At 36.9% G+C, this 25069-nt stretch overlaps 2 protein-coding genes and 3 long non-coding RNA genes across 6 annotated transcripts in view; 1 reads left to right on the top strand and 4 right to left on the bottom strand.

The window, feature by feature from the left end:
• prrt4b (proline rich transmembrane protein 4b) overlaps positions 1–7498 on the bottom strand; it is a 33483-nt gene extending 25985 nt beyond the window's left edge. For both annotated transcript variants that reach the window (XM_079869436.1, XM_079869437.1), the window contains exon 1: positions 7481–7498. The gene's annotated coding sequence lies outside the window, so the exon portion shown is untranslated. The remainder of the gene's footprint in view (positions 1–7480) is intronic.
• On the bottom strand, positions 1003–2552 carry LOC307156704. Its single transcript, XR_013820780.1, has 3 exons — positions 2384–2552; positions 1483–1562; positions 1003–1296 (listed from the first exon to the last, which is right to left on the bottom strand). It is a non-coding gene; the product is annotated as an uncharacterized lncRNA (long non-coding RNA).
• LOC307157527 overlaps positions 7472–25069 on the top strand; it is a 64451-nt gene continuing 46853 nt past the window's right edge. Inside the window, exons 1-2 of the long non-coding RNA XR_013821025.1 lie at positions 7472–7525; positions 12356–12501. This is a non-coding gene — a long non-coding RNA (uncharacterized lncRNA). The remainder of the gene's footprint in view (positions 7526–12355; positions 12502–25069) is intronic.
• Positions 10589–12379, bottom strand: lepb (leptin b; the record flags this gene model as incomplete). Its single annotated transcript, XM_079868771.1, has 3 exons — positions 12300–12379; positions 11922–12063; positions 10589–10957 (listed from the first exon to the last, which is right to left on the bottom strand). Exons 2-3 carry the CDS (start codon positions 12057–12059, stop codon positions 10589–10591), a joined length of 507 nt encoding a protein of 168 aa, XP_079724897.1. The 5' UTR covers positions 12060–12063; positions 12300–12379.
• LOC307157586 lies at positions 18668–23266 on the bottom strand. Its single transcript, XR_013821046.1, has 3 exons — positions 23045–23266; positions 21923–22124; positions 18668–21051 (listed from the first exon to the last, which is right to left on the bottom strand). It is a non-coding gene; the product is annotated as an uncharacterized lncRNA (long non-coding RNA).

The following is a 25069-nucleotide window of genomic DNA, read 5'->3' as shown; positions in this document are numbered from 1 at the left end:
ATTAAGCAATTTTGAGCGTGGCATGGTTGTTTGCCTTGTTGGTGCCAGACCTGAGTATTTCACGGTCTGAGTATTTCACAATCTGCTCAGTTACTGGGATTTTCACGCACAACCATTTCTAGGGTTTACAAAGAATGGTGTGAAAAGGGAAAAACATCCAGTATGCGGCAGTCCTGTTGGGCGAAAATGCCTTGTTGATGCTAGAGGTCAGAGGAGAATGGGCCGACTGATTCAAGCTGATAGAAGAGCAACTTTGACTGAAATAACCACTCGTTACAACCGAGGTATGCAGCAAAGCATTTGTGAAGTCACAACACGCACAACCTTGAGGCGGATGGGCTACAACAGCAGAAGACCCCACCGGGTACCACTCATCTCCACTACAAATAGGAAAAAGAGGCTACAATTTGCACGAGCTCACCAAAATTGGACAGTTGAAGACTGGAAAAATGTTGCCTGCTCTTAAAAGAAATGGTTCTATTTAGAACCAGAAATGGTTCTATCACCCGCTTCATATATGGAACTCCAAAATGGTTCTATATAGAACCACTTTAATGGGTTCCATAAAAAGAACCCCAAATGGTTCTTTGAATCCAAGTTAGATGGTTCTATATAGAACCATGTAAGGGTTCTTTATTATTAAAGTAGTTAATTATTATTGAATAAGAAAATATTACCAATCCAGAAAATTCAAAGTTTACATTTATTCAATTGATTATACAAAAATATTAGTGTCATATTTAAAATTGCACCTCTATATACTCTGTATTAGACAGCAAATTTAACATTTAAGATGTTTAATTACATTTAACCATTTAGTTTTAATTATTTCATTTAAGCATTTTCACTTTGCAATAAACATACATAAGCTTGTTTATGTACATATATAGTACTTAACTTTTACATTTATCTCTGAAATGAGGAAAACCATCATTTTTGATATTTGACAATGCAGATAAAAATCAATACATGAACAATTAAAACATCTATTAAATAGCACTACAATTTACACAAGTTGACTGTACATTTTCAGTACAGGTATTGGTGTTCTTGTGTCATGCTCGTGTAAGTTTAAGCATATATTTTTGAATAAAAGTCATTGTGTGCTTAATGTCAACAGGGTATTGCACATTGAAAAGAAAATAGACTGCAAACAGGCATTCCACAGCCTGTGTCATGTCAATGTCTGTCTCTCTTATGATGTTCACATTGTCCATAATAATGCTGACACTTTCAGTCTTGAGGGGATCAGGAGAGCCGGTAAACAGTAGGACGTGGTGTAGGACCTTTGGGTTCCTGTAAAACAAACGAAGGAAGAGAGTGAGTAAATTATAGGGTAAATACATTTTTTTTTTTTTAAATGTTACAAATTTGGCATAAGGGTGAGTAAACTGACTAATATTTCTATACTTGCATGAACAGTTCCTTTAATTCAAGTCAAGTGCATCAAATGTTAATGTAACTACAGAAAACTATACTTACACTATCTACACAGTAGATGAAGCTGGCGTTTTCTTTAAATAGTGCTGGCAATAAAATGAGTGCAGCATTCCAAACGGGACCTACAAACAGATAAATTTTTTTGTTTATTAGCTACAGAAATCAATTAAAGGGATAGTTTACCCAAAAATGAAAATTCTGTCATCATTCACTCACTCTTGTCATTTTAAACGTATATAGCTTTCCTTCTTCAGCATAACACAAAAAAATATATATTTTGAAGAATGTTGGTAACCGAACCATGCTGGTACCCATTCAATTCTATTACATGGACACCAAACCAATGCAGGTCAATGGGCACCGCCGTTGTTAGGTTACCATCCTTCTTCAAAATATCTTCTTCTGTGTTCTGAAGAAGAAAGTCATAAAGATTTTAAATGACAAGAGGTGAGTAAAAATGACAATTTTTTTGGGGGGTAAACTATTCCTTTAATATTTGCATTATTTTAATACATGTTTTCACTCATACAATTTATAGGAGCTACAACCTTTTCATTGACAATGCAAACAATGCAACTTTAAGCCTGTTTTATACTTCTGCGTCGGACCTACGCCGAAGCCTCTACGCTGTAGGCAACGCGTTGGTTTTCATTTATACTTCTGCGTCGTTGTCCGCGTTGACGCGCAATTACACTTGCAGAGGGAGCATGTGAAACCCGAGGGAGCGGTCCTAGCAGACCAATCACAGCGCTTGTGTCCGCGTAGAGTTGACGCGTTGTTACATTTTTGGAGAGGTGCACGTCAGGGTACGCCGAAGGGTACGCGCGCTACACACAGCCTACGACGTATCTACGGCGTGAGTTCGACGCAGAAGTATAAAACAGGCTTTACACTGGGCATGGAACAGATAGGTTGGATGGGGGAAAATATATGGTGTTGTTACCTTCTGTGATTTCCTCTGCTGGTCTAATGAGATTGGCGTAGAGTTTTTTTTTACTTCCTTCTTTTGCACTCCTGATGATGTGTGGGGCCATTTCATTCAGAGATGTTTCCATGTTCTTCGCCAAGTCTGTTCCAAACCTCATTGTCAGTTCATGCAGCATCTTAAAACCAAAACATTTGTTTACTTCAGGTGCTTATTTCCAAATTTCAGCCAAACAAGTTCCATGGTCAGCATGGACTGGAGGTTGCAACTGACTACTATATAGTGACGTTTTTCCGAGACAGAATGTTCAATAAGAAAAACAGTGGGTGTGGTAAAGTAATCAAAATGACTACAGGCGTTGAATTTGATTGAAACATCAATCTTAAAAACTGATGTATCACTTAAAGGTCCCATGACATGCTACTTTTTGTAGGCTTTAATATAGGCCTTAGTGGTCCCTTAGTACTGTATCTGAAATCAGGCCGTTTCGGTGTCTGTAGCCTTAAATGATAATGAGGAGGAGAAAGGCGGCGCAAGGTGGAGGGTGGGTGTGGCCTTGACCATCTTGCGCAACGGTACCGTGGCGTGCATGTTTACGTTGGATATAGCAATGGCACGAAGACACGCAGTCTTTCAAGCATTTCAGTTTGACTCAGAATCTGATCCGGATGGAGAAGCAACGGATGAAGAAGTTACAATTGTCTGATGAGTCTCGATTTCTGTTGAGACATTCAGATGGTAGAGTCAGAATTTGGCGTAAACAGAATGAGAACATGGATCCATCATGCCTTGTTACCACTGTGCAGGCTGGTGGTGGTGGTGTAATGGTGTGGGGGATGTTTTCTTGGCACACTTTAGGCCCCTTAGGCTGTGTGTCCACCAAAGCGTTTTTACTCGCGGCTGGCGTGTTTTTTCAATTGTTTTCAATGGGAGCGCCGCGTTTTTAAAACGCCATGAGCGTAACGAGGTGCTGAGCGTCTTTTTCACGCTGAAGCGCTGAGCGTTCGGCGTTTTTTACTGGTCGCCGAGAGTTGAAGAATGTTCAACTTTTGGTAAAACGCAGCGCTCATCACTGTCACTTTTTACCCAACCGTCCAATCACAGTGGAGGAGGGGCGGGACTAATACCACACCGACCAACCGCGTCCGCCACATGATTCTGCTTGTACAACATCAACAGATGACAACAACAAGCATAATAACGGAACAAAATCAAGAGCCAGATAAAATACATTACATTGTATTGACATTTTAATATAGAATCAACACAGAAACAAAATATGTGTGAAATGATATACTAGTAAGACTTTCGCGGATATTCCGTAATATCATAACAAGCAAAGTGTCTCGATCTCAACCGTCTCAACTGAAAAAACGCTGCGCTGCCAAAACGCTCTCAAGCGCCCACAGCTGAGCGTTTTTAGCAGAGCGCCTAGCGTTTTCAGCTGGCTAATAACGCTTTGGTGGACACACGGCCTTAGTGCCAATTGGGCATCGTTTAAATGCCACGGCCTACCTGAGCATTGTTTCTGACCAAGTCCATCCCTTTATGACCACCATGTACCCATCCTCTGATGGCTACTTCCAGCAGGATAATGCACCATGTCACAAAGCTCGAATCATTTCAAATTGGTTTCTTGAACATGACAATGAGTTCACTGTACTAAAATGGCCCCCACAGTCACCAGATCTCAACCCAATAGAGCATCTTTGGGATGTGGTGGAACGGGAGCTTCGTGCCCTGGATGTGCATCCCACAAATCTCCATCAACTGCAAGATGCTATCCTATCAATATGGGCCAACATTTCTAAAGAATGCTTTCATCACCTTGCTGAATCAATGCCACACAGAATTAAGGCAGTTCTGAAGGCGAAAGGGGGTCAAACACAGTATTAGTATGGTGTTCCTAATAATCCTTTAGGTGAGTGTATTAAATGAAGCAAGGGTGTAGAGTTACATTCAAGCTATTTTAAGGCATGAATAAAAAAAAAATTCACAGGAAAAAACATTTAAATATGTCATTTTGGTGATCAAAGATGAGTTTTAAGAGATAAAATTATCGACTACAGAGGGTCTTTAAATATTTGATAACAATTGTAATGGACGTATTACACTGAGCATCACAAAAGGATACAAGGATGTTACATAAGGATCCCCTATGCTCTGACTCCATATTGTTCTGTCTGACTGCCTGAGCTGCACTCTGACTAGACTATATAAGGTGGACAGGGTTCCTCCTCCTGACCCTGTGTGCTTTATGTTCACCCACCCCCCAGCATCCGGAGGAGCACACAAAGGCTGCCTCTGATTGAGATAAGTACCTTTGTCTCCAGGGAACAATGAATCCAAACAGGCTGCATTAAAGCTAAAAGACACAACTTGCCTTTAATGTGCAGTTTTCCTTCCTAGGCTGTCCAGCTAACGGATGGATGTGGATCAGAATTGATCGCACACACAGCCAGATATATCTCTAGATTTCATGATTCCTGTAAATCCAATATTGAGTTTTCCATACAGAGTCGCAAAGTTACTAACTAAATAGAACACGTCAAATCAGTCACTTTTGAGTATCCGAGACAGTTAGGATGCTGCCTAATATGTATGCAGCTTACTAGGTTATGGAACAGTAATAATGTATGTCAATATTTCTGTAAGCAACCAAGTGAATTAAAACAGCACCTGGCTATCATATGCAGAGAACATTCATTTATCAGAGCAGATAAATGGAGATTTCCTATGGGACTTAAAAAGCAGATGCTCACAAACACACAAACATGCCAGTTCAAAGCGAGAATCTATTGCAGGATTGTGTGCGTGTATGCTTCATATTTTCATATTCATTTAGGTGACTCATGTAAACGCTAAACTAGCAGCTAGTGGGATATCAGCTAGCAGCAGGGAGAAATTTTTAGCAACCCATTAGTAAGTCCATGCGCACATGGGCCTATTTGAAGGAGGTGTTCGCTAGCTTGTGTGTGGGTGTTTTAGCAACTGTATGCATGAATGATTAATGTCTCGGTGGGCATATGTGTTTGAATCGGTTTTAAAAGTTGTCCATTTCAAATGATATGATATACGGCCTATACGCTTATTTTCTTAATGCCTGTACGACTGTGTGGATGTTGCATTATATGCAGTTCCAACAAGATGCAAAGAGGTTGCAGTGACCTATACGTAACTCACACACACACACACACACACACTGGGGAACAATAAATCTCCAACTGTATTTGAAGTAATTTGCCAATAAAGGCCCATTCACATCAAGGACAATAATAACAAAGTTTTAAAAATTGTGGCTTCACTTTATTTTGATGGTCCCTTATTTTTGACGTTGCACTTACATGTCAACTAACTCTCATTAGAGTGTTAGTAGAGTATTAGTGGACTGGTAGGGTTAGAATAACCAGAAACATGTAGTTGCAAAGTTACTTATAGTCAGTAAAATGTCTGTTGGGGAGCATCAAAATAAAGAATTAGCAGATATTGAGCAGAGTCTACTAATACTCTAATGAGAGTTAGTTGACATGGAGTTGCAAAGTTACTTATAGTCAACAGAATGTTCAAAAGCGACCATCAAAATAAAGTGTAATCTACACCACAACTATAACGATAATGACACAGAAGAACGATATTGTCAGAATCACTTTTAGAACTTTTTTTCCCAGCTAATGAATAATAAAAACACCCATCAGAAAGAATCCATCCTGCTTGAAAATTGGCAGGCAACACAACTGCAGCTGTTTACAATAAACAGATTATTCCTGCATGATGGTGTGAATGCTAATATAGCTATCGTTATTGGTGTGAACGGGCCTCAAGAGTTCATTGAGCGTGTTGAACACACTGGAGAGTGTAACGTATTGGGTTTGGATCAGCAGTGGTTGCTGACATGCAGGCAGATTATAACGGATCAATGTGCACATGTTTAATGCATCAAGTCCTGTCTACCCAGGGGGCAAAACACAGTGAAATTACAATGAACTTGTAATGGTACAATGCGAAAATAGAGTCAAAGCTTCATGGGTGAGCAGAGAGGGGGGAAGAAACAAAAAAAGAAACTGTGAACCCTGCACAGAGGAAGTTCAACCCTACCCTGTCTCGCTGGCCCCAACTCTGAACAATACTCGCCTACTGAGAAACAATACAGGGGAAGGGTCTACAGGACACAATGTGTTCACCCTATAGTGTAGCTTTTTACAGTTCTCAATGATATTTTTATCTCCGACACTGTTTTTTTAAATGGTTATTTTTTAAGAGCGACACTTATACACAGACATACTGGCATTGAAATTGTTTCAATGTGTCAAATTTTTAGCTAGATTAGAAACAATATACCACGGCACACAATCAAATCTTGGAACTCCTATGATATAAGTGGGACAAAGCTTTTCATGATAACTATAAGAATGGACATCCAGCTATTAAAAATATTTAGCTTTTGCTGCCACCTTGTGGGATAGAATAGAAGCTACGGCTTAAAGTTTAAATGACTGCTTCAAGTTGATTTCTAACAATAAAAAGCTGTTATAAGAAAGCGTGAGATGATATTTTTTATTTGTTGCCAGATTTTTTCATATAGACAATAAAGAGACATGTATTTTAAACTACTGTAAATATTTTGTTTTTATTGTGAAGCTCTCAAAACTACGTTTTATTGTTTGTGATCTTATTACATGTTTTTGTTTTATTCATTTTTGTATAAAGCATAGTAGGCTATTTGCAGTCTACTGTGGCGCGCGCCAAGGAGTTTTAGCACATGCACGTGCTTGTCAGATTGTTTGAAAAATAACCGTCGGTCGTGTCATCGACGTCCTACATCAAATATAGCCTAGTATTTTACAGTCATTGAAATGTTACTAAGCCTACATTTAAATTTCGTCGAGTGGCGATAAATATGTGACTTTTACAGTTTATAGCGAAATTGTTAGTTTAAAACAAGAACTAGCCTACTACGACTATTACCTGTTTCCGCTTAAATATCACACAACTAAGAGAAAAGTGTACTGAAAATGACTGGAAGCAGCGACATTCATGAAAATTAGATCACATGTGTAAAGTGTGTATACCTGGACCGTTTAAGTACCTGCTCAAAAACGAGTGCAAACTACACACCTGCCAGTGAGCGAGTGGACAACTCTGCAGCACAGACTGCTGCTGGTAAGTGTTACTACACTTTATCCGATTTTGTTTTAAGAGTCCTATAATGAAAGCTTTTTGTTATTAGTAGCCTACTATTTTTGTTTTTTAATTCAATGCCACAAGAACAAGGTTTTACTGTACATAATCACATTATCACATTATTAACATTAGCTGCCAAGAAAAAAAACAACAACATTTATTTCAGTATAATTTAAAGTCATTTATAAAAAGTGGTTTGCAAAAAGCCCATTTCTTTTATGATATTTTCCTGATAAAATAAATAACTGTATAACATGTTCTTTACATTCCAAATTATCATTCAGAAAATAAAAAAGCACATCATGATCAAATGTATATCTATTACGCTCCAGTTTTCTATTTATATCGATTTATAAAACTTTCCAAAATAATACTGTGTAGATACAATAATAACTATTTTTAAAAAACAGATGCAAATTACTTTTCTTGTCCACAAAATTTGTATGAAATATTGAGTTTAAATCTTTCCAAAACGTGCGTAACAGGATCAATTCTATGAAGAATGTTTTTTTGTTATTGGTATTTCCATGCTTTGTCCCATGCAAGAGATATGATCAAATAAAGAAGAGCAAACAATCATGCTGCAGGAAAATACACATAATTTCTTATAACCTTATTGCTACATTGATTTTTTATTTTTTTTTTAAATCAACATTATCAATGCAAATATTTCCAGAAAGATTATCCATGTTGATTTCCACTGAACTAGTTCTTTAAAAGTAACACCACACTCTTTGGAATTGCATCAAGAACAATAGCAAAGTCTCTTGGTTTAACCGGTAACTGAAATAAATTCAGTATATTATTACACTTCAACAAAAAGCGTAAACCCTATTAAATATATAATTAGGAAATATATTCCACAGACTTTGTCTTGATAAACTCTATCAACCATTACATTTTGAAAGTGTCATTAAGTGTACTATAATCTAAGTCCTCAAGCCCCCCTTGCTCCTTAGTGTTACAAATGACCTCCTTTTTTAAGTATAATGTGGCCTTTTTCTCCAAATAATATCATAAAGTATCTTATCTAAATCCTTAATCACCATATGGAGGCACATCTAATGATTAAGTATATGCAGATATAGATACCTTCTGCCTTTGACAATAATACCCTCCCATATATTGATATATCCCTTAACGACAAAAAATGGCTCAAAATGTATAACTGACTCCTTTGTTTTTCATTTTTTCAAACTACTACACCGAGATATGTTAAATATTCTCTATTTAGAGGAACAATTTTTGAGGGGAAACAATAGAGATTTATCTAAATTCATTTTAAGGCCTGAAACAGCAGTGAATGCGTCAATATGTCTAATTATTAGAGTTTTCTGAGTGAGCAGAAACTTACCTACAACTGTTACGAACATCCCAACTCAGAACAAACTCCTGAATTAGCCAATGAATATGCTTTCATTTACCATGAACAATGTCAAAAAGCATAGTAAAGGTCAATATTAAGCGACAATACAATTTGACAACACATTTGACTCTCATATCACCATTAGCATTAATTAATCCACCTGTTTGTGATTACCATCAACAGGCTGAAACATAACAACCATATATATATATATATATATATATATATATATATATATATATATATATATATAAATATTATATATATATATACAACATTTCTGATTATTTTTATATCTCAGATCAACAGATTATTAATTATTTTATTTACTCCATCTATCTTTGTTACTAAATCAAATGCTTTCAAATGCTGAATATTGCTTTTAAACTGCAAGCGAATAAATTATATCAGGGTGCATTTGATTTAATAATCTGTTGATCTGAGACATAAAAATAATCAGAAATGTTGTTTAAATATGCAAATAAATTGCTATCTAATGAAATATGTGACAATTTATATACATTTCCAGAACAGAAATCTGAACTCTGAAAATTATTTCATTTTGTTAACATATTCAAGTTAAAGATTTTTACTGAGAGTCTTTTGGATATCTCTTTTTATCACTTCATACCAGCTATACCAACAAATTCACCATGTTTTTAGGGAAAACATTTAATATAAACTATAGGCTATATGAAAAAAGCAAACCCCTCAGTAAAAACCTTCATAATACAAATAGCAATAAAACTGGAAAGTTTGATGTAAGTGCTACTGAAGTGGAGATTTCTGAAAAAAAGAAAAGGGCCTTTAAAAATGTGTACTGCATCTGAAATCTACAGACAAGTTCTGGAAGCAGAACAGCCCAAAACCTCAAAGTTACCCAGTGCATGAAAAAACAATGGTTTTGCTTGTTGTGTCTTGCCTATGAAAATACTCAGCCAGCAGTTTCTAGACAAATCACATCTTTTGGAAGTCCTGATCACATCCTCACAAAAAACTCAAGAACTAAATATTTGATTGACTCCAAACAAAATTACAATAAGAAATGTACATTTGCTGTGAAAAATAATTTCACGCATGCTTTGTCTTTTTTTACATTTTCAAATAAAATAAGAAGTGGGCTCACTTTTGTCTGTGGGCTACTGTTAGCGCTTCTTCTCCTTGTTTTATGAGAAATCCAGTAAAATAATCTAATCTACCACAATGTATGAGTCAATGCCTGTATAGTAAACCTTAAAAACCATTCAAAATGACAGATTTTGATCATACTGTATATCAAAGTTATTTTCTGACCTAGTTCTTTTTGACATTTTTTTCTTTCTGTTTCAAAAATAAGAAAAGGGAATGTAGAGGGTGTTGATTTTTGTGAAGATATTTTATTGTCTTAAAAAATTATTTAAAAAAATCCAACATAAAAAATACAATAAACATTAATTGACATAAAAATACAATAAACATCTACAGGCAAGTTCACCTTTCCCAGTGCTACAAAACATCATCATGTGCAAAAATATTAAAATAGAGTTTAGAAAATAGAAAGCTGTAGTGTAAAAAACAAATTGGAAAATTCAAAAAGTATTCATCAAGTCTAATAAGTTAACAAATCATTTTGAGAACTAGTGCATGTGCATTTTTGAGAGTGATGCATTGAATGAATGATGCATGGCTTAGACATTTCAGATTAGAAACGTCTCAGCCACGTCCGTGTCTTTGCAGTATTTTAGTTTGTCCATGTTCAGGCAGAGCTTCTCTAGGTACCTCTGGAGCTCCAGGAGGTACAGGTAGTTGGAGGTAACGGGGAAGGCAGTTTCTTCTTTGTGCACTGGGGTCTCGGGGTTGGGCAGGGGGCATCCCTGTGAGATGGCCAGTCCCTCCAACGTGCTCAGGAGAGTTTCCAAGTCCACCTGGACCTGCTGTAGGTGCTGGGCTGGAGGCACTCGCAGCCTCAACTGCAGGTAGCTCAAGTGAACGAAAATAGAAGTGAGACCATCAATGGGGGTGTCAATGTCAGGGCCAAAATCAATCTCTGGAGATATCTGGAAGTGCTGTGGAGACAGATTTAGATTTAAAGATTAATGTGCTGAATTGATGAATACGTTTAATTACCCACTGTGTCCAAGGGAAGTCACGTCCCTTGTCATATAAATTTCAATAAATAATTACATTTCATTTTCTTGCATATGTACAATGACATTACAGAGCTTGACTTGAATTTCCAACTGCGCAAGTTAGTTTCTTTGTCCACAAAAGACAAAGTTACAACTAGTTTGTTGCTCCCAAAATTAAATGATAACATCAAGTTGAATTGAATGCCAAAAATAAAGCCCAACAATAAAGAAAGAAATTATTTTCTACTCATTGAATTATGAACTGCTCTAATTTGCCATTGCCATTCAAAAAATAGATTAATAAAACTATGAATTTACATCGCTTCATGGAATATTAATCATAGAATATTATGTTTTAAATGGCTGAGAATTAAAACTCAAAAAATAAAATAAAAAGTCAAGCTACATGCTCCTGTTCCACTTATAGATCACCCAAAAATAACTTGAGTGTCATCATTTACTCACCCTCATGCTATTCCAAACTTGTATGACTTTCTTTCTATTGTGGAACACAAGAGAAATTTGTCTCAGAAAGGAACTGCAAACTTAATCATTGGTGGCCCACGGTTTATTGACCCCAACATGCTGAAAAATCTTCGGTAACACTTTATTCTACAGTGTCCTTGTTACATGTTACATGTACTTACCATAGTAATAGCGGTAAATTATGCATAATTACATGCAACTAACCCTCAACCAAATCCTAATCCCACCCTATCCCTATAGTAAGTACATGTAGTTAATTAATATTACTCAGTACTTAAATATATAATTACACTGTAACAATGACACCTTAAAATAAAGTGCAACCAAATCTTTGTGTTCCACAGAAAAAAGAAAGGTTACAAGGATAAAGGTTTGGAGCGACATGAAGGTGATTAAATCACTGCATAACATTTACCTCATCCTTGATTTTTTTAATTCTGCTGATGGTGGTTCGGGCCATGATTCGTATCCTGTCTTCTGTAGCTGTGGGTCGGCTGCTGCTAATGGCCACCAGAGCTGCCATTGAGAGGCAAAAGATCAGGGAAGAATGCATCTTTCTGCAAAACAACAAATCATATTTTCATATGTCACGTTTAATTGTATGCAGTGTTAGAGTATCCAAATGTCTCAAAAACTTGTTTACATATTAAAAAACTTTTAAATCAATATAGTTACCCTGTTTAGGACAGTAAAATAATGAATTAAATTGTTACAAGAATTAATATTTTATCAGTCTCATTGACATAAAGGTCATATTTGGATGTGTTGTCTGTGTGAATGAGTGAGTGCTTACCTCTGGTGTGTTGATGTGCATATTGAGAAACTCAAGCAGGACTCTCCCTTTTATAGCTGTGGATGATTGACTCATTGCCCCTGTGAATCACCCTGCGCCGGTCTGGTCTGGTTTGCCTTAGTCGTCCACCATAGTTTTGAAGCCTGCGTAGAAGACACCGTCCACTCGTTCTGGTCCGAGACATCGCACCCAGGGGATCCAGGTAAGGACACTTCCAGTAAAGGATACTTCCAGGTAAGGACACTTCCAGTAAAGGATACTTCCAGTAAAGGACACTTCCATTAAAGTGTCCATGTTTCAAGTGTTGTTCTCTAAACAGAAGTTTCCACCCAAATATTTGTCTCTGTAAGTTGAATATATAGCCAGTAAACAAAATAATCTAGCATTTAAAACTTCAGCTGCATTTATCATTTTTGGTTTAGTGTAAAACGGTTGCATGGAAAGAATGTATTATAGTCTTTGTCGTGAACTACTTGAATTATACCTCCTGTTATAGAAAATGTTAGAAAACATTTTAGTAAACAGTCAACAAATGATGTATTGTTTTCTGTTTTCACCCATTTTTTATTTATAATGTGACCCTAAGTAGGACAAAGATTTTTTCCCCTATGGGAGTTCCTACATTTATACAAGGGGAAAAAGAACTTGAAGGAAAAAGTACAACATTTAACTGCAATTTCAATTTAATTTTAGCTGCTTCTGTATGACTTTTGAGTGTACTGTATAAGTAAGTCACTAAATTATTTATTGTGGATAAAATGATGCACGATAATGACCACAAACGTGAGAAACTGAAAAGGAAAAATCTCTTCTCTCGTTTCTCTTGGTATTTATGTAAAAGTGTTGTTACAAGGCCTACTTAAAAAAACATGCAGTACTGTACATCAAATTAAAAGGCAGTGTTTGAGGAAAAACTAGGCCTTGTGAATTCCTTGTGTTGTAACCTAGGACAATAAGAAAGGCTGTATCCATGACTTGCTGCCTTGCCTGCCTGCCGGTCAATGACTTTGCAGGCAGCATTTGCTTAGGTACCTCCTGAAACTGATTTCGGACAGGATTCTGAGAGAGCTTTGGTGATGACTAAGCCAATATTTAATTACAACCTAATTTGATTGTTTAAAAATATTCACTTTACTCATCAACCGCAACTTTCCATTTTTATTTTAACTGTCACAGAATCAAACGCACAGGATAGTGGACATCTATGCTGCCTTCAGAAATCGATCATATATATTTATAGTAGAAAGGATGTGATACAGTCAGAATCATTTCAGATTCAAGATTCAAATCATTAAACAAGGCGAAGAAGATAAAGCTGGTTTGCGTTGAGCACATTACAAATCAAAACTACAAATTATTTGGCACATTGTCACCTGTTAAATGTATCAATGTTCTTTTTTGTGGACATGATGTTGGTCAGAATGTGCTGTTTGTGACTCTATATCATTTCATAAATACTTCATGACTTGGTTTAAAAAGATTCATGTTTATTAATTAGTGAGTGTTTGTATCACTACTTTTAAGCTAGCATGATTGCCAAGGGTCTCATGGCCAGTCGAGTTTTTCTTTTTCTTTTTGGATCTTCTGGGTGTAAGGCAAAAGCTGATGAAGCATTTTATGAATTCTCTGGCTGAAACTGGATTACTGGCTGGAATGGTCTTACATTCCTCTAATACTCTGAACTGTGTGTTCGTGTTCATGCTCATGCGTGTTTCCTGTCTCTCGTCTGTCTGAATACTTTTACTTGTGTTTGAAATGAGTGTATGTGTGTGTGTGTCAGTGATGTAATTCCCGAAGGCTTTCAGTGTAAGTTCCTGGAAATTATGTGCTTTGGATTTCATTGGCTTCACATTGCTTCAGCTGAATGTTGGTTGAAAGTTGTTTTACTTTTCTAGAGATGAGCAAAGACTTGACGGTGGATATCTACAGCCGAATAAAATACTGTGTAGTTGCAATCTGAACTTTCTTAATCTAAAGGTAGTGTATGTGCTGATAGTCGCAGATGGCTTTCACTTCTGCATGACACAATTGAATAATGAGTGTACATATACATATGTCTTACATATAGCCTATGTTACACACCCAGTAAATTGTATGTAGTATTTGAAACTGTATAGCCTATTCTGTTGTTACTGTAAAAGTAGATAGTTAAAAGTAGATTCAACAGTTTGTTTGTTAATTTAATGCTGCTTTAGTGTTCTGACAGAAGCAGACCTGAAGTAAACTTGTTAACTTTGGTAACCCAATGAAACTACTGTTTTCTTCCCTTAGTTGGCATATTTTCTTATTTTTTTTTTTTTATATTTTGTAATTTTGTAAATACTTCATCAATATTTGTTATTTGTTTTCACGGAAAAGAAAGACTATTATACAGTTTTAATTCATACTTCTGTTTAACTAAGAAATAATGTAGTCATATTTTAGGAGCACAGAGATGACCTCAAGGCAACCAAACATGGACCAAAAGTCACACAAGTCCAGTTTTGATTCTATGGGCTCTTAATGCGACTAGTCGGGACCCTGTGTGATTCAGCCGGTAATCTCCCACAGAAAACAGTGACATAACAGTTTTTTTTGCCAAACAAAAGGCTTTGGGTCAGTCCCAGCACTCTTACCGTAAACCCTAATTGGTTTTGTTTGTCGCAATATACTTATTTTCTATTCAGATATAAATTTTCTATTCTATATCTACAGTTACATGTCAACTGTTTTGTCTTTTTAGCTTTGTTACTGAGCAAATAATTTAATACGTTAAAGGTAATTCATGTTTTAATCACAAACTCATTGGCACACCCACTCAGACTCACACATAAACGCATACCATGTGCTTTTAGAGTCTGTGTGTGTGATAACGAGAAATTAAGATCCAGCTCTGATCTTTTGTTTTCACTTACCGGTAGTCCAGTTGGCCTCTTCATGCTCAGACACTGTCGGTTTGATCACACATTAACACGCTACATTGAGATCCAGTAATGTGTGAGAGATGGAATCAACGGATGTGATGCACTTTTATTGGACCTGAAATACAGAATGTTGTGTACGTGGACATACAAGCGTTACCGATTAAACATAAAACAAATGAATTATTGTGTCTCATGATCTTAAACATTTTGATTTGTGCAAAAAAAAAAGTGGTTGGTTTTATAGACAAATGTGCCTACACATTGATTCACTTACAAAACAAACAGTTTATGCACATGTTCAACTCTGGCTGACATTTGACATTACTGAGTGACTGATGGTAATAAAGTGTTCTTCCCGTAAACGGATAGTTCATTAAACCTCTGCTTGTTTTTGTTTTTTCTTTTGAATTTTAATGTGACGCATATTCACTTCCTGTCCTTTTCCCCAATTTACTGTCAGAGGTTAGAGTTTAATCCCAGATATCCAAATCCGACTGCAGTTCAGGAGGCTGACACAGATTTATAGCATCATTCATAAAAGCCTGAGGATTTTATTCATTTGTCACAGCTTCCTTTGGTCATCATTACTGTGCAAATAAACCGTCATGAACACGAGCCAGCAAAAACAGTGGGAAAATACAGCAATTTCCTGTATTTAATAGTCTGGTAGATATGCTTTAATGAGGTGAAATAGAAGAAAATGGAATCATTAGAAAGGTATTCATATGAAATCCACTGGTGCTTGTTTCCTCCTCCTTGGGTGTTTTCTACAACAGTAAGTGTTCATTATGTCATTGAGGTGAGGATAAATGGTGGAATAATTCATGAGAATGTTACATTTGGTTTTTATTAAATCATGTGGTCTTGTGGGTCATGTGAGAGTCTGTTTATGGGGTTGGTCTGATTCTGCTCAGTCAGCTTGGATACGATTATCCTATGACTTGCACTTTGTCCAGGATTTCCATCTGTCTATGATTAAGTGATTGACACAGAGAAATATTTCTACGTAATTTCCAAATCTGTGCCTAGCGCTAATCGTTCAGACTCGATTCCAGTCTGCTTTTGTCCCAACCAAACTTTTCAAAACTGTTCTGCTTGGGGTGGAGGGGTGAAGGATGGTCTTATCTGGAAATCATGTGCTGCACAAAGGAAGGATATGTAAAACTCTCCAAATATGGACACCCATGTCTATGTGATACAGCATGAAGGATGCAACCTGTTATGAACAGCAAAGAATAATCACAGTGAAACTGGTTTTATTAAAGTGCCCCTATTATGGTTTTTCCAATATTCCCTTTCATGCAATGTTAATAGCTGTTTGTGAATGTAAACTTTCTGCAAAGTTGATAAATAAAGTTATTGTCTCCCAAAATAAAGAATCGACTCAAGTCGTTTGTAATTCGAATCCCATTGCGTTACGGTTCTACGTCACTAGAAAATACATTTTCATAATGCCCGCCTACGTTGTACGCGAACAACTTGTCCCGCCTTCAAACACGTCATTTTACCGATGACTGCTTCTCAAATCTCGGAGTTCAGAGCAGGATTCGAAAAACACTTGCTTTGGAAAGATGGGTCTGTACCCAGTTTATTTGGACCAGCTTGCTTCTCAGAATCACAACCTGTAAGTATGAATAATTATTGATGTATAATTTTTTTAGTTTTGTGTTAGCTTAAGTTTCCGGCTAACAGGCTAACTCACGTTATTACATCTTACTGAAATAGTTTTGGAAATCAGCTGTGGCTACTATTCCCTAAAACTGTATCTATTAATGCAGATTGTCTGTTGTTCTTACTACTTTGAGTACTTTGAGTAAAGATGCAAACTTTAATGTTACATCAGTCATTCACGTTAGCGCTCGGCTAACTTATATGCTCTGTTATTGATACAGTTCCCGCATGTGCACCGCAATAAATTAGAAATATAGTTAGATAATGGATATACACTTGTTAATACTGATTTACATTTGCAACATCTCATAATGTACCTCAAATTGAGTAATGTATCACTGAGAAATGTCCTGCTCAGGTCATCCTTGCGATGGAGGTTTGGGTTGAATAACTAGCTCTTCCAATGTTTCATCATCTGACTCACGCTCGGATTGATATGGTAAAATTGACGCCATTGTTACTGTCTTTACAGTGTGTTCAATTGCTGAGGACTGAGGAAGTCCCCTGAGCTGAAGTTTAGTTGTGGTGATAGGCGTTTAGCTTCCAACAAGCACAGTGGGCCAATCGCAACAAACTGGGCCATCTGGCCAATCAGAGAAGAGCAGAGAAAGGAGGGATTTAGAGAGACTCATTCATCTGACGAGTCGTTTGAGAATCATTGAAAAAAATGTGGTGATGTGCAATGTATATTATGAGAAAATGTAATTGTTTTTTTACCTTTGATGCATGTAAACCTGTTGTAGGAGACTCCAAAACAAGATTAGGAACCTTTAAAATAGCATAATAGGGGCACTTTAATTCCAAATGCATTCTTTTTCACAAAGTAGTTGAGTGCTAAACACAGGCTCATATTTGATTGCGTGTACTGATTTCATCAAGTGTGGTCACAATAGCATTTGAAAAATATCACTGCATTGCACTGCTCCAGAAAAGCTTGTGAATAGGTCAGCAAATATACAAATTGTATATTTGTTGCCATGCTATTTGTTTTGGCAGACTGTGTTTGTCTATTCTTGTGAAGATCAGATCAAATTTTATAACCAGTGTCTGCAGAAAACTGCACATCATTTTCTGTACATAATAGAACTGAGTCTGGAGAGCTGTGAAAAGTGCTGTACAAGTAAAATGTATTTAAATAAATAGAAATGGCATCAAAGTCAACTCTCTACTCTTAGATCAAACTATATATATATATTTTTTACCTTGTTCTTTGATTATTTGAGCAAAAAAAGTTTAGTGTATTTTAGCCATTTGTTTCATTTTAAACAACTCTTTTTGATAGGCAAAACCTCACTGTTTGATGAGAAGAGAAATTATTATAACTTGGAGGATAAAAAAATAAGCACTTCCTCAACTCTTGCGGTCTGTTTCTCTTGAACTGAGTGAAAGCGCACTGCTCAGTTTGACCTGTAGGAGGTTTCACTGAGTCAGGTTTCAAATGCAAGAGAGAAACCAGAAGATCAGGGTAAATACAAATGAGTCAAGAGAAGGGGAGGGAATAGTTGAACAGTTAGAAAGGATATTCCCTTATAAAAAAGAAAATGTAAATTTAATTGTCCAATATGTACTCAATGCTTCTCCATTTTTGTTCATAAGAAGCAGGATATAATTATGCAGTGTGCAGTTACATAAGCATAACAGTTATGAGTGCAAAATTCCATATTGTACAGTATTTGATTAGCGTTCCAGTTTCTACTTGCAACCTTTGCATCACGTTTATTCATTTATTTCATTCAAGTCCACTCAGCTAAAGAGAGATACGGATGCAGGAAAGATTCACACAACACTGAAATACACCAAACATCAATATTTTAATTGCAACTTTTGGTTACATTTAACACCTTTCTAACAAAATACCATCAATTAAATAATTGATTAAATTCAAACCTTTATTAGCAAATTCAAAACTCCTAACAAAGTCTATAATAGTGGCTTCATTAGGTCTGTTACAACATGGAGACCCAAAAAAGTGGTTCCACAACAGTGGAGCACTGCTCTATTTCCCAAGGCTAAATGGTGACACAAATTGTGTGCCATGTTTTTGGATCATAATTCAAATGGACTAACCCCATCTCCAATATGAGGGTCACACCGTCATTAGTATAGGAAGGATTGTGCGTTTATTAAAAAAAGGAAAAGAAACAAGAAATACTTTGAATAATAAGATTATATTCTCTAAGTTCTCAATTTGATGTAATATCATAAACCTTATCTTTACAAAAACAATTCTCTGATTCCACTCTCATGCAAAACAGAGACTTGATACATCTTTATTTGGGTGAGCCTCATTTAAACAGTCTGTCAAGCATATGGTCTCCCTTTTTGTAAAGTGCATGATCTCCAAGAGAAGAACGGAAACAAAAGGCCTGCGGACAGTAGAGTCACGTGGCCAAAGCACTCAGCTGGTGTCCCGGTGAATGGGCAGGAAGTTATGGGGATAAATGCTCGTGGCAAAAAATAAATGTCAGATTTTTTTTTTGCATAGACCCACAAACAATAAAATGCAACTGAAAAAACAATACATATGTAATAAATTGTATATATTAATGTACTGTTTCATGTTTAAGAAACTAGTGCAGTATTGACCAGAATTGATGGAATGATCCTTTTTATTAGACTTTTTGAGATGGATCTTTTGAGAAATAAAACAAGCTTTATAGTTTGAATTGATTTCTTACATCTTGCAGTTGCTACACATTAATATAATCTAACTCATCAGTATCAGTTACTCCGGCCAACAAGTAAAAGTTAAGATCTGGTTGTTTTCAGATTGAAGTTGCTAAATGCATCACAGTTCATCTTGTGTGACACATTTGTGGCGAGGGCTTTGCCTTAATTTCTGCACACATGTAGGTTCTGTTTCAGTTCTCCTTCACCTGTGTTTTTTGTTTATTTGATACAGGATTTTGGTTTATTTTAGGAAGTCAAATTATATTAAAACGTACAAGGTCTGTAAATCTTCCACAGCAAAATGTGTTGTTGAATCTATGCAAAATACTGTACCATGATGGTTATGGCTGGTTCAGGAATGCTTAGCTTTTAAATGCTTTTAATGGTGCTCAATTACACAGAATGAGCACCATTACTTGTCTGTTTCTTGCGCTCTTTGATTGTGTTCTATCCAGCCTAAATTGCCAAAAATGTTTGTTTCTGTGGATCGGTTGTTGCGTTTATGACGTGCAGCCTAAACTTCACGCGTCACAGGTTAGTCCACTTAAACTAACTACTAACCCATTCCTGCAGCCCATATTTGAGCAAGTTCAAGTATAATTTCACCTGTGAAAATCTGCCAAAATGCACCCCGAAACCTTCATGTGTCAGATGTGAAACGCCCTTTCATCCATATTCTTTCTATAGCATTGTATCTCAGCATTGTATTCTGCGTCTTATTTGTTACCGGGCCAAAGATGGTTGGGGTCCAGCGGAGTAGATGACGTAGGCATCCATTAGGCTTACCTCACTAAATGCGTCAAATGTGTAAAAGTGTCGCGCTCCCATGCGCTCTCCTCCCTTTTCTGATTGCGCCTTTGCCACAGTTCCTTTGAACGACTTTAGTGGGTTTTTTGTCGCCCAAATCAACCACCAAAATCTAATGGGCCTTTATCCAATCATTTTAACCCGTGTTTATCTCCATGCTCACATTGTATGTAAATGACCATCACTGAGAAATGAAACTACATACGTGCATATGGAGCAATGCAAAGACTAACGTACTGGCTGATGTGGTGTAAGGGCTTTGCCTTAATTTCTGCACACAAGTAGGTTCTGTTTCAGTTCTCCGCACCTACTGTGTTTTTTTGTTTATTTGATACAGGATTTTGGTTTATTTTAGATAGGGTGTCAAAATATATTAAAACGTACAAGGTCTGTAAATCTTCCACAGCAAAATGTGTTGTTGAATCTATGCAAAATACTGTGCATTGATGATTGGTTTAGAAATGCTTAGCTTTTAAATGTGAATATTTTTGAGTGTGTTAAGCAAAAAGGGCAGTTTTTTCAGTAATCTGGCATTTGATGGAAATTTTGAGAGCTTGATATATCTGTTAAGATGATGTGGTCCTCTGCAGATACTTTTTGGGGTAAGGGCTTCCTGGCTACTGGTTCAAGGAACAGCAAGCCCAGACCGCAAAAAGACCTGAAAAGGACAAGACAGGGACCTGGAAATCAGCTTCGTATATCTGAACAGAGAAAGGGAGAGAGGGAAAGGGAGGGAGAGAGAATGAAATGTGAATGTCAGCCTTCTTTCATTAAGAAAATATTTCTTAAAAACAATAATGAACACACATATTTAACCGTCTCAAATAGGTTAACAATTTGAAACCAGGAAAGGCTTTAATTTAAACTACTACAATTACACAATGTAATTACACAGAATGAGCACCATTACTTGTCTGTTTCTTGCGCTCTTTGATTGTGTTCTATCCAGCCTAAATTGCCAAACATGTTTGTTTCTGTGGATCGGTTGTTGACGTGCAGCCTAAACTTCACGCGTCACAGGTTAGTCCACTTAAACCAACTACGCTCCTCACGCATAGTGTAAGAAACCCATTCCTGCAGCCCATATTTGCGCAAGTTCAAGTATAATTTCACCTGTGAAAATCTGCCAAAATGCACCCCGAAACCGTCATGTGTCAGATGTGAAACGCCCTTTCATCCAATAATTTCTATAGCATTGTATCTCAGCATTGTATTCTGCATCTTATTTGTTACCGGGCCAAAGATGGTTGGGGTCCAGCGGAGTAGATGACGTAGGCATCCGTTAGGCTTACCTCACTAAATGCGTCATATGTGTAAAAGTGTCGCGCTCCCATGCGCGCTCTCCTCCCTTTTCTGATTGCGCCTTTGCCACAGTTCTGTTTAACGACTTTAGCGGGGTTTTTTTTTTGTCTTTTTTTTTGTCGCCAAAATCAACCACCAAAATCTAATGGGCCTTTATCCAATCATTTTTAACCCGTGTTTATCTCCATATTCACATTGTGTGTAAATGACCATCACTGAGAAATGAAACACTACATACGTGCATTTGGAGAAACGCAAAGACAAACGTACTGGCATGGCTGATGTGGTGTATTCGGGCTGATTGAAGGAGGCGTGTTAATTAAACGGTTGCTGTCCGTTGTGCTGAACGGGCTGCTGTCCACGGTGCTGAAACCCACCCGCCGCGGTGAACGCCCTGTGCTGCACACACCCACAGTTTGTGGAAGAGAGGGGGTTTCGTCACACCGATGATACAAACACAGGTGCTTGTAATCTGAAACATAAAATTTAACTTATACAAATATGACTTTCCACAAGAGAATATTGAAATCACTTTTTTTATTTTATTTTTATTTTTATTGGGTGTCTTTCAATATCCCTCTTTCTCTGTGTGTATAAGTGTAGTTGTTTTAGGGGTGTGAGCATGTATGTAATATTTCTCTTTTATTGCGAGGGTGTTTGCTTCCCATGCATGTTTGTAAGAAGGTTTCAATGGTTACATTTAATCAAGTATGTTGCACAAAACAGGAATGTTTATAATACAATCCTTATAGTACTTGTTGCTAATGCTTTTGCGCTACCTTAGTCGGTTTGGTGTAGTACCGGACATAAATCGCGTTCGTGTTTATGGAAGTGGATATGACTGATTAATTATTTCAGTTCTATAGCCTACATGCCACTGTCCCACACCTTTAGCTGTTTTATAAAGCACATAAAGGCATTTACGAATCGGACGGTTAACATATTGTGTGTTTGCGTTGTATTTTCCTATGCATACTCGCAGGCGCCTGTTCCACACCACATTCAGTCACGAGTCAGCATTTGAAAAACGCAATTAAATAATTGGAAGCAATTTCAGACGATTTCAAGCAAAGATAAGTCAGCACTACGAAATGATGCACGTTTCAACAGTTGTAATAGCTCTAAATGGTTTTTAAAAGCGCGCAAAGGGACGCAGGGCGAAGCACGCGCGTTATAGCTCATTTATAGGCGCTTATAAACCGCTCCATAGAAACCATCTGAAACAGGGTGTTTTCTGCATGTGTTGAGTTTACAGATGAAGACAGAACATGTATCAGACTGTCTTTTAGAAAGTCAGAAATACATTACCAATGCTTCTACCAAGCATTAAAGGGGACGACTCAAGGCAACGCGGATTCGTGAGCGTTAAAAGAAAATACATGTCAGACTTACCGTGTGAGCGATGCTTCAAGGAAGACGAGATCTTTTTCTTTTTCTTTTTCTTTTTGTAATAATAATTCCAATAGATTCGAATGTGCTCCACTCACATTGATCTTTAATGTTTTCAAATTACACTCTGATGTTTTAATACATTTTAAACTAATCCATTTTGTCCTTTCCGCGTTTCTGGAAAATACTGCAAAATCTAATGGAAGCGCTCAATTCCTCCAGTCTGCTGTTGACCTGCATTGACGTCATTGCGTCATTAGGTTTCCCCTGGAAACACAGGCGTTCCAAAAATAGTAACACATTAATTCAACTCTGGCTGAGGGTTGGCGCAAGCGACTATTTGTATCAATCCATAATATTCTGATTCGCTCCCTCCCCCTACATTGTCTTCTTCTTTTCATTATGTTTCCTCTTTTCTTCTTCAGAGAGTGTAAAGCTCGCAAGGACGAGTGGCGCACGAGCAGGTACGACTTTACGACTATTTTAAGGAGCGGGCAAGGTTACATAAATATCAAAGTGAGGGACAGAGCAGAGGAGAGTTGTTCTCCGGGTTGTTTTATTCCCGCCCGCAATCAAAAAATGGTAGTAAGAGCAGAAACAGCGCCACGAGGACAAAAATAGAAAGTGCCGAGCGCGAGCAGTCATCTGTCTGGAGAGCTCGTGAGTCCTCGCGTGTTTAGTGGGGAGCTCTACCAAAGCAAGCTTACAAAAAAGAAGAAATAGTGCCTCTGTCGTAGTTGTTTTAAGTGCTACATGCATATGTACATGCACATGTTATCATTTCTTCTGCTAACAAACACTTGATTTGGAAATATTTATCGCGTTTGCAATGGTTTGATCACCATTACAGTCTTCTCCATAGCAGCGACCGATAGGCAGCCATAGGGTGAAGTAAAGCAGCCATTCACTCATTCCCTATTCATTCATTCATTCATTCATTCATTCATTCATTCATTTACTCCCCAATCATTCATTCATTCACCCATTCAGCTCCAATGTAACGCATATTTGATGATATCGATGTGGATTCACATAAAACCGGAAATACAATCTTTTTTTATTTTTTTTTAATCAATGACCGAAACCTAGTAGGCAGCACGTGAGCGCTATGTGCTGCACCACGACCAAAAAACGCCTACATCAACCATGTGCTCCGCACGAAGCATTAATTAATTAATGAAATGCATCGGCCACTCCCTTTATGAAATGGTATCCTTCACTGTGTCTACGTGTTGATGCTCACAGAAGCTTGCTTATGCCTGTGAGCGTTTTGTATAAATGTGAAGAATCTGCTCCTCACACTCAGGTTCTAGCTGAGCATTAAATGGCACTAATTGTGTTTGTATATATTTATTTTGGGGAAGGGGAACCAAGGCTAACCAAAATGTGATCCATTGATATGCTACCTGAGCATACTGATTGTTCAAGTCAAGTCAAATTTATTTGTGTATTGCTTTTCACAATGCACATTGTTTCAAAGTAGCTGTACAAAAATGAATGATGTTAATGTTTATAATATCAATATCTTCATGTCTTATAGCCCTATTTAGCAGATTAGTTCTGGGTTTAGATTTTGTGAAGATAATCATGCAGTTGCGATTTGGTCTTCTGTCGTAGGCTATATTATTACAAATGTTTCCAGTTTTAAAATACACTATATACATTGTTTAGGCAAAGAAGAGTTATTCCTTGTATTCCTTTATATTCTTTTAATTTATATGGGTGCAGAAAACTGTATGTTGTTTACTATAGTTTCTGAGTAAAGAAAACATTTTATGTTACTCAACAGATACATCAGTTTTAATCTTTAAGATTGAAGGATTGAAGGAAGATGTTGCAGTACAGTATAAGCACCCCAGAAAAAGCCACACATAAATTGTAATCTAATGCAATGGCATTAATACATTTTAATAAAACAAAAAAAATTGTTTTAAATAAATATAGCACAACAGGTCAACATTTTAAAGCAAAAAATAAATCTTCAGTTATAAATGATAAACATACTGTTCAAAATGAAGACTTGTTACT

The sequence above is a fragment of the Squalius cephalus genome (assembly GCF_949319135.1).
Source record: "Squalius cephalus genome assembly, chromosome: 4".
Taxonomy (NCBI): domain Eukaryota; kingdom Metazoa; phylum Chordata; class Actinopteri; order Cypriniformes; family Leuciscidae; genus Squalius; species Squalius cephalus.
The sequence above is the reverse complement of the archived record's forward strand: the minus strand, read 5'-3'. Positions and strand labels throughout refer to the sequence as shown.